The sequence below is a fragment of the Hemiscyllium ocellatum genome, chromosome 11, assembly GCF_020745735.1.
Source record: "Hemiscyllium ocellatum isolate sHemOce1 chromosome 11, sHemOce1.pat.X.cur, whole genome shotgun sequence".
In the NCBI taxonomy this organism is placed as follows: domain Eukaryota; kingdom Metazoa; phylum Chordata; class Chondrichthyes; order Orectolobiformes; family Hemiscylliidae; genus Hemiscyllium; species Hemiscyllium ocellatum.
Genome location: NC_083411.1, coordinates 55,829,117 through 55,843,991, shown reverse-complemented (window position 1 = coordinate 55,843,991; position 14,875 = coordinate 55,829,117). Strand labels below are relative to the sequence as shown.

The window sequence follows — 14,875 nt, the reverse complement described above, 5'->3', positions numbered from 1 at the left end:
CCCTCCCTGGGGCCTCATTATGCCATCAGTGTTTCAGTCTGTTCTTAGTGTAACATAATGGCTTACTGTTGTCTAGTGAAGCTAACAATTTCCAGACTTGCTAATACTACCTTACGTGAGCACTACCTAACAATAAAGTTTCTGAACACAACCTAACCTTAATAATGCTTCCTAACAACCTTCATCGACCTGCTACGTCACCTCCTCAAAGAACTCAATAAGATTTGTGAGGCATAACCTTCCCTTCCCAAAGCCATGTTGACTGCCTTTAATCACACTATGCTTTTCCAAATAGTCATAAATCCTACCCCTCAGAATTCTTTCCAAAACCTTGCTGACCACAGACGTAAGACTGCCTGGCTTGTAATTGCCAGGGATTTCCCTTTTCATTCTGCCATGTTTTATCGCCCACTCTTTTACTCTGCCTGTATCCCTCCAGTCTCTGTGTGTCATCCTCACCATTTGCCTTCCCATCTATTTTCATATCATCCACAAACTTGGCGATAGTCCATTCACTTTCCTCATCAAAGTCATTAATATATTGTAAATAATTGTGGCCGCGGCACTACAGCACTCCATTAGTTATAGGCCATCCTGAAAATGCCCCCATTATCGCAAATCTGTCTTCTATTAGTTAGTCATTCCTCTGCCTGTGCTATTATCCTTCCTCCAACACCACAGGTTCTTATTAACGAGCCAAGTGCATAGTATTGAATGTGTTTTCAAACTCCTCCTCCACAAATGGTGGGATTGTCCTGTGAGAAAGTGAGCACTGCAGATGTTGGAGATCAGAGCTGAAAAATGTGTTGCTGGAAAAGCGCAGCAGGTCAGTCAGCATCAAAGGAGCAGGAAAATCGACGTTTCGGGCATAAGCCCTTCTTCAGGAATCAGATTCCTGAAGAAGGGCTTATGCCCAAAACGTCGATTCTCCTGCTCCTTGGATGCTGCCTGACCTGCTGCGCTTTTCCAGCAACACATTTTTCAGGATTGTCCAGTGAGGAATTTTGTGTGTCTGAATGAGATAATCTTTCATTCTTCTAAACTCTAGATCCTAAAACTACCTCTCTGTTTTAGGAGCAACCGTTTTACACATCTAGCATTTGCCAAGATTTCTGCAAATCTGCCTCAACTTGAAAATAAACAGCATTTTTCCCCAAACCCAAAAGACTTCAGAATCTTCAATCTGAGAGACCAATATACGGCTGTTTATTTTGTTCCCTTGTAATTATTTGAACACTCAGGATTATCCAGTAAACATAATTCAGTTTTAGAATCTCAATTAATATTAAACACTGTATCGTGAATTTGTATTTGCAGGCTGGCTTGGTACAGCTAGAATGTTTTTCTTGGGAACAGTTGAGTGAATTATTGATACGATCCATCAGTCTTTAGGATATATAACATTGAAACATGGCATCACACCAGCACTAAAATTAATATACCACATTATTTATTAGTTCTAAGCAAAACATCTTGTTGGTTTAATATCAGCATCATGTTCGTAACAAAAATAGTAACAATGTGAAACAGTTGACTTCAACTCTTGATCAAACATTGGAGATACCTTGCCCTTTCAGACCTGAAGAGGACTGGGCACTTCCAGGCCTACCTTAGGGCCTGTAATGTCTGTTTGGAACATACATTGAGGGATTATCTGATCAGTGGCCATTACCTGCAGGGTGCTTGAGAAGTGCCATACTTCAACATTACATTTACATGGCCAATAAATTTACAAGGTTGCTGATCATGCCCATTTTGCAGTATATGAAAGCATAGGAATCTCAACATGTGTACTGACTTCTGAAGGTAGATCTTTGATATATAGGAGTAGAGAACCCCTGGCTGATTTCCCAACTAGAACTCTAGCTAAGGAGATTAATTTGACTGTTCCATTTCAAGTGTAAATTTGAGCATAAGATGGAGCCCATTAAGACATGCCACGAATTTTTTCATGCAGTTGCAGATTCAAATATAGCAAACGCACCCACATTCTGTTTGAATAAGATGTAGAAAGAGAAAAACATAAAGGACATCAAACTTCAGTAACCATTCTCTTATTTAAAAGTAGGACTTATTCTGTAACAACTGAATATTTTTAAAAGCCCTGTATATTGCACTAAATACTCAGATGCATTGAGCACATAGTATCTATGTGTAATAAACAGTACCCTTATGAAAAATATTTTCTCTTTTTTTAACTCAGTCAAGCAGTTTTACACCGTACAAGTTCATTGGATGAGACTGGGGAGATTGTCTGGCATTTAGCCCTCTGTCTGCTTCTAGCCTGGCTGATGGTTGGGGCAGCATTTTTGAAAGGAATCAAATCTTCAGGAAAGGTAAGTGACTGGTGATGAAGACAGTTACAACTACTGACAAAATACAGATTCCCTGTAAGAATAAAACTAGAATTTATGGACTGTTGTGAAGTGCATAGTTTATATCCTTGGTGATGTTAACAGTTCCTGTAAGGTATAGAGAACAGAAAATGAACTAGTGTGTAGTAATCCTTTGTAGCTTCCACAGAGCATGGTTACCCTTTGAGGGGATACAGCCTTGAAGAGGAGCAGATATGACACCTCATGCTGCTCAATCACCTGCCAAGTGTTCAGCCACAAACTGTGTGGGTCCTGCTCTGAACAACACAACAATCAGAGAAATGACGAGGCTGAAATAAGTGTGAAAAAAAGTGTGAAGAACAGTCACAAATTGTAATATCCACAACTGAAATTGAACATAACTAATTTCTAGCCCCAGCAATGCCCCCAAATTCCTGAATGTGTCCCTCATTCTAAGGGTTTCAGTCACTGACACAGGGACTCTGGGGGAAATTCCAATTGCTGCGGAAGGCTGGGCAGGACTGGGGGAAGGGACTGAGCAGATTAGGGTCAGGGTTTTATTTACCATTTGTCTGGATTATTAGAATAGTAAAGAATCATGAAATATGAAGTGTTGCATATATTTGTGAAGTTCTCATCAATTCTCCTGAATACATCTGTCATTTCCCTGAATGTGATTAATTATAAAACTAAAAATAATATTGTAGAATTTAAACTTATTTCCAACATGTAGCTCAGTGTTAAATATCCCCATCATGTAGCCAACTGTCTTCTGATTCACTCTTTGTTTATATTCCTATCAGTTTACAATCAGCTGGATCCAATAAAGTAAATGTTGTACCACTAATACAGGAAAATCTTCCAATTTATTCTCCATTCTCAGGTTGTTTATTTCACTGCAATTATCCCGTATGTGGTTGTGACGATACTCCTGATCCAAGGGGTTACCCTGGAGGGAGCCTCTAAAGGAATTGAATTCTACATCGGAAGCCATTCAGACTTCTCCAAACTGGCTGATGCTCAGGTAAGCTCAACAACAGAATCAATTGAATTTCAAAAATCACTTTGTTTTATTTAACGGTTCCTTCTTTTATTTTGTCTGATTGAGGTATTAAAATTTAGAATTGAAATGTACCTTTCAGTCTTTTGTTTGTATTTGGAAAGATCATTTTGCACATGTTGCGAAAAGCTAGCTGAGACTTTGTGATGAATTGTAATGAGTTAGTTTATTGTTGTAATCATCTTGGTATGAGCAGGAGGGAATCAATGCTCAGGGCTAGGATGATGAGATTAGATACAACTGGATGAGATCGGCAGTGGGATGCAAAGGATTGTTTATTGTCAGTGCCTCTTTCTTTCTGAAATCATGGATTGATTCAGTAATCAGATTTTCAGTTACAATCACTTATGAGACTATGTCATCAATATTTGTTCAATATACATTGGTGGGATATGGGCATTGCTGGCTGGCCAGCATTCATTGCCCATCTCTACTTGCCCTTGAGAATGGCAAAGCTGTGGTAATCCATTTGACAATTCCTGACCTGTTTAATGTCAATGATATTTGGAGTTTATTGAGAAGTGGGAGATGGCATTGTCACAATATCATCTGTACCTGAGATGTGACTACAGAGAGAAAGCAACTGAGCATCTGCTTAACCAAGTAAATTGTTTGATTGCAAAATTAACAGCACATGAACTGTGATAGTGAAGGAAATGTAACTCTCAATGAGTGAACTTAGAGTAGTTCAGAAATAAAATGCAGAATTTTATGCCCTTCCAAATGACAATTTGGGAGCAATGGGACATGAAATTGGGTGGGAAAGCATTAGTTTGTAGCTTCTTGTCACTCATCTATCGTGGTGGCAGAAGATTCATGGATGGATTTTGATGCTCTGCCATTACTTATGGTGTTTAAGTGGCCAATGAATGGCCATTGAAACATCTCCTCCCTGGTTCTGCACCTACTTGTGGAGACCAGGGGACAATCATGAGGAAAAGCGAAATCAAAATCCTGTGAATTCCTATCGGGCTTCCAAGAAGAGGCAATTCATCTAAAGGCATCAACACTTTTTTGAAGGACTCTACTTCATGTAGATGGGAGGACCTGGGGGAGCTGCTGAGAGCTAAGATCCTGCCTTTCAGTTGATCTTCTCCCCCTTCCCCCCCAAACCCTTCTTCCACATCAACAATAATAATGTGACTCTACGCATGTAATAGGTAATTTCACACTGAGCCAAGTTTGTAAATGTCAGGAGATACCATTTTTATAACAGCAGAGTGGTGCATATCAGAGATATTTCTCTGAACCTCTGAGTGCAGTCAGAAATTGCTGTGGAATTTACACATAAATAACAAGGAGCATCTGGAGCCTCACCATTTAAGTATAAGATGGTTTGTTACAAATGTGCACTTAGTTTGACATTCATACCTATTTTAAATCTAATTTAAATCATTTTTGTGATCCAAATTAACCCCAATGTGTGCAGTTTACATTTTGCTTAACAGACTGCAGTGCAGAAAATAGCAATGTCTTTGCAGAAGATCAGATTTTTGGTCCAGTGGGGTTTTATTTCTGCTATGAGTCAATTTTGGAGGGAAAATCTTAAAGTTGGCAGCAAGTAGTCAAAGGAAAATCAAATGATGGCCCTCCTATTAAGTGAGATGGTGTTGATCAGAGCTAGTTTAATTCAGTCAGATCACATTGAGCTGCTGGACTAACTCACACTATGCTTCTTGTGGTCAATGTAGTTTTTCAGTTGAATGAGTTCAAGTGAAATCGTTCAGCGCTGATGAATTCTCCCTTCTATTTATCAGGTCTGGAAAGATGCTGCAACACAAATTTTCTACTCGACATCAGTGGGTTGGGGCAGTTTAATCACATTGTCATCCTACAACAAATTTCACAACAACTGTTACCAAGATACCATCATTGTCTGTGTTGTTAATTGTGCTACGAGTGTGTTTGCGGGATTTATCATCTTCTCCACTCTTGGACACATGGCTCATGTGCAAAACAAGCCCGTTTCAGAGGTTGCACAGTCAGGTAAATACAAAGTTAACCATACTATTCTGCTGCAGGATAGCACATATGTGTCATTTGTTAGACATCGATGGGGTACTAGAGGACACCTGGGCCTGAGTGTAATTTGCCCAAAAGAGCATTGAGTCAATGGGATTAATGGAATGAGAAAGGAACAGAAAAATAATTGAGAATGATAGTAACAGGGCAACAGGCAAACATAAGACAGGTGCTCAGAGAATTCAGTAACAGAAAGATCAACTTTTCCTACATTATTGGAATTGGTGCACAATGAAGTTCTCATGGAATGATTGTGTTTATTAGTGGCTTCTATTTCCGGATTTATTTTGATGTTAAATAAAAGTTGGGTTGATAGCTAGGGAATGGTAGAACAATTATTGCGTGGCAGTGATTAGATTACTGAATAACCTGGGTATCTGTCCAGGGACAACCATGCCAACCACCACCACCTGCCTCCTCCTATTCATTCTCCCAGGATAACTCTGCCATCCTGGAAGCAAGATTTGAGAGATTCAGCAAACCTCTAGTGATTTTGAGATGTACTCCATTTGAACTTGATTTGATACCTTCAGGAAGCCAGTGGTTTGATCCACCATGTTCCTGTTGATAGCGAGTGTTCCATTGTACACCAGCTTGAGTGGCAAGGAAAAACCACCAGCAAGGACAGGTCTGGATATTCCAGTTGTTCTGAACTCCTTGTCACTGCCCTCTTGTTTGACTGAGGCTGGAGGAGTGCATTATCTCCCACTCATCCACTACTCCATTGATAACAGCATGCATGTAAATGTTTTACCCAGTAACCACCTTGGGCAATGATATAACTTAGCTAGAATGGGTTTAAACTTAGAAGATCTATAAACCAGGTTTCTTTGGGAATCCAAGATGGCAGCGACCCAGCAAGTCTGAGTCTACAGTGCTCCTCCCAAGACTTGGGCAAAGTGGGTCGCCCACCCCCACCACACTCACCAAATCATTTAAAATAGTTTTTACTTAATGTAATTAGTTGTTTAGTATTGAATTTAAACAATTTCATCTCCAGTAAAAATGACTAAAGGGGAGCCTGCAGCTCTCAGCAAGCAGGAACCCCTCCCCCACCCTCTCCAGCTGCAGAAGAATTTAAAATGAAGTGCCAGGGGCAATACAAATTCAAAATCCCATATTTCTCTCCATTTATAAGGGCTTTAATCAGAATATATCGTCCAGATTCGTCTTTTATCTGATTTAGGATTTTGAAAGGGAAATTCTTCCGAATAAGAATAACAACTCCCCTGCGTTTTGAGCTAAAAGAAGAAAAAAAGGCCTGATCAAATCCACCCTGTCGTCATTTCAAGTGTTCTTTATCCAATAAGTGTGTCTCCTGTAGGAGAGCTCTATCAACCCTTTCTTTCTTGAGGTTTGATAATATTTTCTTCCTTTTGACTGGTGAATTACTCCCCTTGACATTCCAGGTGCACCACTTAACCGACTGATCAACCATAATCGTCCAGGCAAATCCGAGACCCCTCGGGAGGGGAAACCCTATCCTGAACATCCCGAGCAAAGAGCATATAAAATTCACAAAAATAAAGGCTCTCTAATACACTCACAACAGTAAAATAAAAAACTATTTCGAAATAAAAAAAATATAAACCGTATTTAAATGGAGATTTTCCCCCTTGTTCCCGGGGGTATCACTTCCTTTCCAAAAGTCTATTGTATCCCCTCCAAACCAGTGCCCCACCCTTGACCCAGGCGCTCCTCAATAGGATGAAAAAAATTCAAATATACTACAGAACTAGAGTTAACAGTGAGCACCCTACTCGCCCCACCCCAACCTACACCAACGCCTGGATATATTTGGTAATGTTAATACCATGTATAAACATATATAACTATGAAATTACAACCTCAACAAGTAATAATTAAATATAATAATACAAAATAACAAGGGAAAACAACCCCGCTCCGAGAGACAGGTAAAATAGTATAAGGTAACCACCTCCCCCCACCAACATTAACTAGACCCCCCAGCCTATATATATGTATAAAATAAAAAACACAAGGAGGTGGAGAAAATCGTTAAGTAGAGAACAAATAAATAAATCCCTCTCCCCACCCCCGCAAGATAATATTAAACAGTAAGGTAAAAAAATGATTAATATATTAAAAAAAAGGGAGGGTGGAATGTAAACCGGAGTGGGGGGAAAGCAAACCAACATCAATTATCTCTTACAATTTATCTAAGAGAGTCCAAAAATTCCTTGGTCTTTTCCAGCGATCCGAAGTTATACATGGACCCTTTTGGGAAAATGCCAGAAGAATCACCATCCTTAACAGAACTCAGGCTATTCAGCTGAAGATACTTCATAGGGCCCATATAGCACCGGATCGATTGGCAAAATTTAAGGCAGGAACATCTCCAATGTGTCCCAAATGTAAAATAGAGGTGGGCACTTTTGTACATTGCCTATGGACCTGTCATAAGATCCGTAGATATTGGACTAAAGTAGCAACTGCTATGACAGAAATCTTAGGAACGGAAATTAGAGTGGAACTTGTATCTCTCTTTTTGGGCTTTTCGAACTCACCCTCCCTGGATATGCACGGGAAGAGATTATTTTCTATTCTCTCTTTCTATGCAAGGAAAAATATTTTGGTAAACTGGGTGGCTGAGGGCCCCCCTGGACTTTCAATTTGGCACAGATTAGTTATGGAATGTATTCCCCTTGATTTCCTTACAAATATGGTGCACCAAAAGACCAAATTATTCCATAAAATATGGCAGTCCTTCTTGAATTATATAAATACATATATTTCGGCCGTCCTAACAAGGGCTTTTATTTAATTGAAATGGCAAACCTGGCTGGTCCGTGGCCCCTTGGGAGAGGAATCCCACACGAATACGGGTTTTGTTACATATGATGTTAATACATTCCCAGTATGTATCTCAGTACCCAATTTCTGTGTTATCCGTTGGGTTTTTGTTTCTCTTAATTTAATAATGTAAGAGACTTAATTCTGCACTCTGGTTAGTTGTCGGTTAGATTAGTAGTTAGTTGAGTTTTTTTTGTCGGTTTTTTTTGTTAAATTTTGGTTATTATTTATTTAAGATTTAATTGTATATCAATGTTTATGCTTGGGTTTTTTTTATTTTGTAAACTTGTAAAAATGTTAAATTTTCAATAAAAATACCTATAAAAAAACAAGTTTCTTTAAAATTATTGATTCCCATTGAAAGTAGGCACTATTCAACAAATGTACAGAACTGATTTAACATAGTTTCAGAGATGAAATTACTGGCCTTCGACATATCCAGTTCACAATTAAGATGTCACAATCTCACCATTCTGAATTACTGATCTCATGTCCATACATTCATCCTTATATTCAGGGTGTGCCACATGGTATGTTCCAGAAGTAATTGGAATGTCTCAGCTGAGACTTTTTGAATTTGCCTCAACATCAGTGACTATACGGAATTAAATGTAGCAGTGTGTGTTGATTGTACGCAGGACTAATATTATCATTTGTTTTGTATCCATTGTTCAGGGTTTGGTTTGTCCTTTATTGCCTACCCAGAGGCCCTTGCACAGTTGCCATGGGCAACTTTATGGTCCATTTTATTTTTCTTCATGCTGCTCACTTTGGGACTTGACACATTGTTTGCAAGTTTTGGTAAAAATGACATCTTTTAAGTTCAACAATAATGTTACTTAATTTAACCAATCTCTTTCTACTTCTATAAAAGGAACTTATCTAAGCTATTATGTTTGGAACTACTGCTGATGATTGTAATGCATGAGAAAACAATGTTACTCGAGAGTCAAATTCTCCACAATGTCTTAATGAAACCTCAGCTTGGTTGAATGAAGCGTGTTCCAAGTTGTAGGAAAGAAATATTCAGGTCATTGTTACCTAACATCTGGAAGATTTACAGTGGAATTCATGTTTTTTAAAAATCTGCATTCATGTTCAGTCGCTGTTCACAATTTTGTTTTTCTTCATTCATTCATGGGATGAGATCATTGCTGCCTAGGCAGCATTTATTGCCCATCTCTAATTGCCCAGATGGCAGTTAAGAGTCAACCACATTGCAACGGGTCTGGAGCCACATCTAGGCCAGGCCAAGTAAGGATGGCAGCTTCCTTCTCTAAAAGACATTAGGAAATCAGGTCAGCTTTTCCAACAATCAATTCATGGTCATCATTAGATTCTGAATTCCACCAACTGCCGTGGCAGGATTTGAGCCTGGGTCCCTTGGATATAATCTCTGGATTAACAGTCCAACGGTAATACCATTAGGCCATTGCTTCCCCTTTCCTTGTTCTTTCTGTTGTATCATACAACTCATATTTCTGTTTCTGCTGCCAAGTTCTAGGTGTCTCAATATAATAACTATCATTTTTGATGTACATCTAGACCCTTTTCATCAGGAACAGGATTTGTTAAAATGTACTGAGCAGCAATTATGTTGTGATTCAGTTAACAGACTAATCTGGAGGCCTGGATAAATGACCTGGAGACATGAGATCAACCCTCACCTCTATGTCAAAAAAGAACTGCAGATGCTGGAAATCAGAAATTGCAGGAAGAACTCAGCAGGTTTGGCAGCATCTGTAGAGAGGAAGCACAGTTAATGTTTTGTGTCCAGTGACCCTTCTTCAAAAAACAGCATTCTGAAGTAGGGTCACTGGATCTGAAATGTTAATTCTGCTTTCTCTCCACAGATGCTGCCAAACCTGCAGAGTGTTTCCAATAGTTTCTGGTTGTGTTTCACGTCAGTGTCTGAGGAATTTGAATTCAATCAAATAAACCTGGATGAAATAACATTGCTGTCAGTAATTTTGACTGTAGAGCTATTATTGTGTCAGAAAAACCCATCTGACACCTAATGCCTTTTATAGAAGGAGATTGTGTGTGAGAGACCTTCTTGAAAACCTCAGAACCATAATCATATGTTAGACCCTGGAATCCTTGATGTGCATTTTGCTTCAATGCTTTATGTTATTAAAGAATCCAACAGAATATTTATTGCAGCTCACTGTTATATACAAACATTATATTCATGTACGCTTCTCGGTGAGTATGAAAGTTCTCAATTACAACATGCAGCACAGTTTGTCAGTATGTCATGCTTGAAGTGGCCCAAGTCAAGATAGTTTCTGAGACCTTTCTGCTCTTAAGTCACATAATTATGCAGTGTTTATATAATGTCTTACAGGTTATTATATTAAATAAGATTCTCTACTGTGTGGAAACAGACCCTTTGGCCCAACAGGTACACACCGACCCTCCGAAGAGTAACCCACCCAGACCCATTCTCCTACGTTTACTCCTGACTAATGCACCTAATACTCCAGGCATTTTAGCATGGCCAACTCACCTAATTTGCACATCCTTAGATTGTGGGAGGAAACCAAGCATCCGGAGGAAACCCATGCAGACATCACAACTCACACTCATTCCACAAAGACAGGCACCCAAGGCTGGAATTGAACCTGGGTCCCTGGCACTGTGAGGCAGCAATGCTAACCACTGAGCAACCTTGCTGCCCCACAGTGCTGTGGTAACATATTAATTGTGAGGCATGAAACAACAAGCCTCTCTGAAATAAAGTGGCAAGCCACTCAGTTGTGGCTCATTGCTCCGATAGGAAAAATAAACCAGATGAACTGCCTGGCATCAGAAACAGCAAAGGTACAATCTTCCCAATCAGTGTTGCAAACTCTTCTGCAATACAATCTGAGAGAGTTCTCCCACACATTGTTGAACTAAATGTCTAATATTGTCGTTCCCACTGAATCACAGCCTATAGCCCACATCTCAGAATCTTCTATCACCCACCCTGAGATGGTGAGTTACTTTCAGGAGACATTAGCAAGCCTCCATTTTCCAAACATTGCTCTTATACAATTCTGCCCATAGACAGAGAAATCTCTCCCCATTGGCTCCTTTAGTTCTCTTGGCTGCCATTCCTCTGGTGGTGGATTTATCTAAGACTTGGTATAAATCATTAATTAATCACTGATAACTTTTGTTTTCAATAGAAACAGTAATAACAAGCCTGCTGGACCAGTTTCCTGAGTTCCTTAGGCCAAAGCGTCTTTATCTGACAGCTGGTCTTTGTTTGTTCTTTTATATCCTTGGCCTTCTGTTTGTAACACAGGTAAGTTATAGCTTAGTCATTTGCTATGTTTCCACATGAGCAATCAACCCTCTCTAGACAAGGATACTCAGTAAAATGAGACACTGTTTCATAAATCACAAAGAATTAAGTTCAGTCTAAATAAGCTCCCAGCATTTAGAACCCCACTGCTGGTTTGGTTTTGGACCAGGGATGATGATAAAAATGGATAATTGGCAGTCCAGAATAAGAAGAATTAACTGGAGGAGAGCTGACTTCAATGGGCAAAGAATGGAGCTGAGCCAGAGAGACAGGAACAAAATTATGGTGGGAAAAACAGTCACTGAACAAAGGGCTATGTTTAAAATAGACATGATTCAGGTACAATCAAGGTATGTTCCCTCAAAAAGCAAAAGGAGAACAAACAAATGCAGAGCTCTGAGGATGAACAAAGGAGATAGAATACAAAATGAAGAAGAAAAAGTGAGGTTATGATGAGTGTCAAGACAAAAACTTCAAGCAGAACACTAAGGTTCAAAGGGGAAATGAAAAGCATATTGGAGAAGTGAAGGGGGTTTAATAAGAAGATTAAGGTCAGAGGTAAAGCCACCATGGGCCTCCTGGGCCACAGAGAGGCGACGAGTGGTGGTTTAATGTGAGAATCACCACACCTCAGGGAAGGGGAGAGGTTGATACTTCGTGGTATCTTCAGCTGGTGCAGGAATTGAAACGCACCTCTGACATCTCTCAGCATTTCAAGACAGCTGTCCAGCCAAATGTACTAACTGATGAGAAAGCACTGATGAGAAAGCACTGTCAGCCAACCATATCAAGGAATCCCAAAGTCTTCTATAGGCACATTAATTGCAAAATGAGGAGTTGAGTCAATTAGGGTAAAAAAGGTGGTTTACACAGTGAATCATAGAATCCTATAGTACAGAAGAGGACCTTTGGCCCTCAAGTCTGTACAACCAAAATTATATTAATTCTACATTAATCTCACTTTCCAGCACTTGGCCCACAAGTTGAAATATAGGAAATATGGAGACAAGAGACATGACTAACGGGTTAACTGAATACCTTGCATCTGTCTTTACTAAGGAGATGGAAGCGACACCAGTTATAGTAATGGAGGAGGAAGCTCTATCACGATAAAGATCAATATTCACCAGGAAGAAGTTTTGAGTAGGCAATCAATATTTAAATTGACAAGGTCCAGAAGAGGTGTCATGCATCCAAGAACATTTAGGGAAGCAAGTGTAGAAATTAAAGCACCACTGACCATAATTTTCCAGCCTTCCCTAAACTCAGGGGAGGTGCTGACTGGTTCGACAATTGCAGACGTTACGCCTTTATTTGTAAAAAAAAACCTGTGAAGGTGAGCCCAGCAATGACAGACAATTCAGTTTAACTTCAGTGGTGGATAAAAATCTGGAAACAAATATTAATGACAGAATCAGTTGAGGCATAGATAAATATGTGGGTTAATTAGGAACAGTCAGCGTGGATTTCTAAAAGGCAAATCGTGGCTGACAATTCTTGAAGAGGTAATAGAAAGGATCGATGAGGGTAATGTCATTGATGTGGTGTACATGAACCTTCAAAACTCACTTTAAGCAATGTTACACAGCAGACTTATGAAGAAAGTTATAGCTCATGGTATAAAGGAGATAATAGCAGTCTGGATACAAAATTGGCTGGGTGAAATAAAATGGAGAATAGTGATCACCAAATATTTTTTGGGTTGTTGGAAGGCTTGTAATGGAGTTCGACAGAGATCGGGATTGGAACAAAAACAGAAATTGCTGGTGAAACCCAGAAAGTCTGACAGCATCTGAAGGGAGAAAGCAGAGTTAATGTTTCAAGTCCAGTGACTCATCATCGAAAAATGGTAACTCCACTTTCTCACCAGAGATGTACCGTAGCTGCTAGGTTTCACCAGCAATTTCTGTTTGTGTTTTTGATTCAGATGTCCAACATCCATAGTTCCTTGTTTTACATCAGTTGTGGGAGCCCTGCTTTTCCTGCTTTATTTGCAGGGTATAGACCTTGTCTTGTAAGGGACAGTTTCAAAGTTTGGAGGTGACATGAACCTTGGAAGGATTGTAAACTCTAAGCAAGAGAGTTGAAAAGTCCACAAGTTCACAGACATGTTGGTGGAGTGAGCAGGTAGCTTTCAGGTAAAGCTTAATGCAAGAAGTTTGAGACGATCCATTTTGGGGAGAGAAAACATTTGTAACGTCAGGGATGCAGTACTTAAGAAGTGCAGGAGTGGTCTGGGCAGCTTTTCACAGATCATTGAAGATAGTAGGATATGGAGAGAGAGCATATGGTATCCTGGGCTTTAATAATAGAGTTATTAGGGTATAATAGCAAGAAGGTTATGTTGAACTTGTATAAGAAATTTGTTAATCCTCACCAGGTGTGCTGAGCACTGTTGTGAATGCTACAATATTGGAAGGATGTGAACACTTTGGAAGAATGCAGAAGAGATCGACAAAAATGATTCCAAAATGAGAAACTTAATGTATGAGAATACACTGGACAGATTGGGTCATTCTCCTTAGAGAGGAGAGGAGGGGTCAAGAGAAGATGTGACAGACATTGCCAAACTCATATGAGGTCTGAATAGAGTAGATAGGGAGAAACTGTTCCCCTTTGTGAAAGGATCGAGAATGAGATGGCTCAGATTTAAAGCGATTTGCAAATGTAATGAAGAAGATCTTTTTCACGTTCAGGTCTGGAGTGCACAGCTTTGAAATGTGATGGTGAGTCAATTGAGGTATTGGTGATTATTTAATTGGAAAAAGGGTGTGAGGAAGGGGTGTGTGGCAGGAGTCATAATGCTTGCTGGGGAGCAGTGTGGACATAATGGGCTGAATGGCCACCTTCTGTACTGTAACAATCTATGATTCTGTGACTCTTTCTCTTGTTTGTTTGTGGAATGTGAGTATTGCTGGCTAAGAAGACAGTCAACAGGATGTGATTTATCTATTCCCTGCAGCCTTACAGTGCAGTGGGCAGGATAAATTTCCTAATAATGGGGCTCATGCCAATCACCAGCAGGAAGAGGTGCCATCCTCAGCAAGAGTATCCGATTGACCAGCCATTCCACCAGTGTCAGCAGTGCCACAAGCTCAGTGGTGGGCACTGCTGGTACTGCAGGCAAGGCCACATGTGGGACCAAGGAATCTATAAATCCTGGATATTGGGTCGAGGAAGGTTTGTAAATCTTTGGTTGGGATGGATTTTGCAGAGCAGTTGAGCATGATGCTATGTGTAATTGGAGTGCCCCCAAGTTGCCCCCTGAAAACAACACCCTCCCTTCTTTCCTTCCCACCATTTTATGCATGTCTTTATAAACAAAATGTGGATTCCTACCGACTTGCTTTG

General features: G+C 39.8%; 1 protein-coding gene across 1 annotated transcript in view; it reads left to right on the top strand.

Moving 5' to 3' along the window:
• LOC132820010 (sodium- and chloride-dependent neutral and basic amino acid transporter B(0+)-like) overlaps nt 1-14,875 on the top strand; it is a 75,244-nt gene that overhangs the window by 44,690 nt on the left and 15,679 nt on the right. Inside the window, exons 7-11 of the mRNA XM_060831937.1 lie at nt 2,204-2,336; nt 3,220-3,360; nt 5,154-5,382; nt 8,908-9,033; nt 11,406-11,524. Of these exons, the coding sequence (XP_060687920.1) occupies nt 2,204-2,336; nt 3,220-3,360; nt 5,154-5,382; nt 8,908-9,033; nt 11,406-11,524 (748 nt within the window). The remainder of the gene's footprint in view (nt 1-2,203; nt 2,337-3,219; nt 3,361-5,153; nt 5,383-8,907; nt 9,034-11,405; nt 11,525-14,875) is intronic.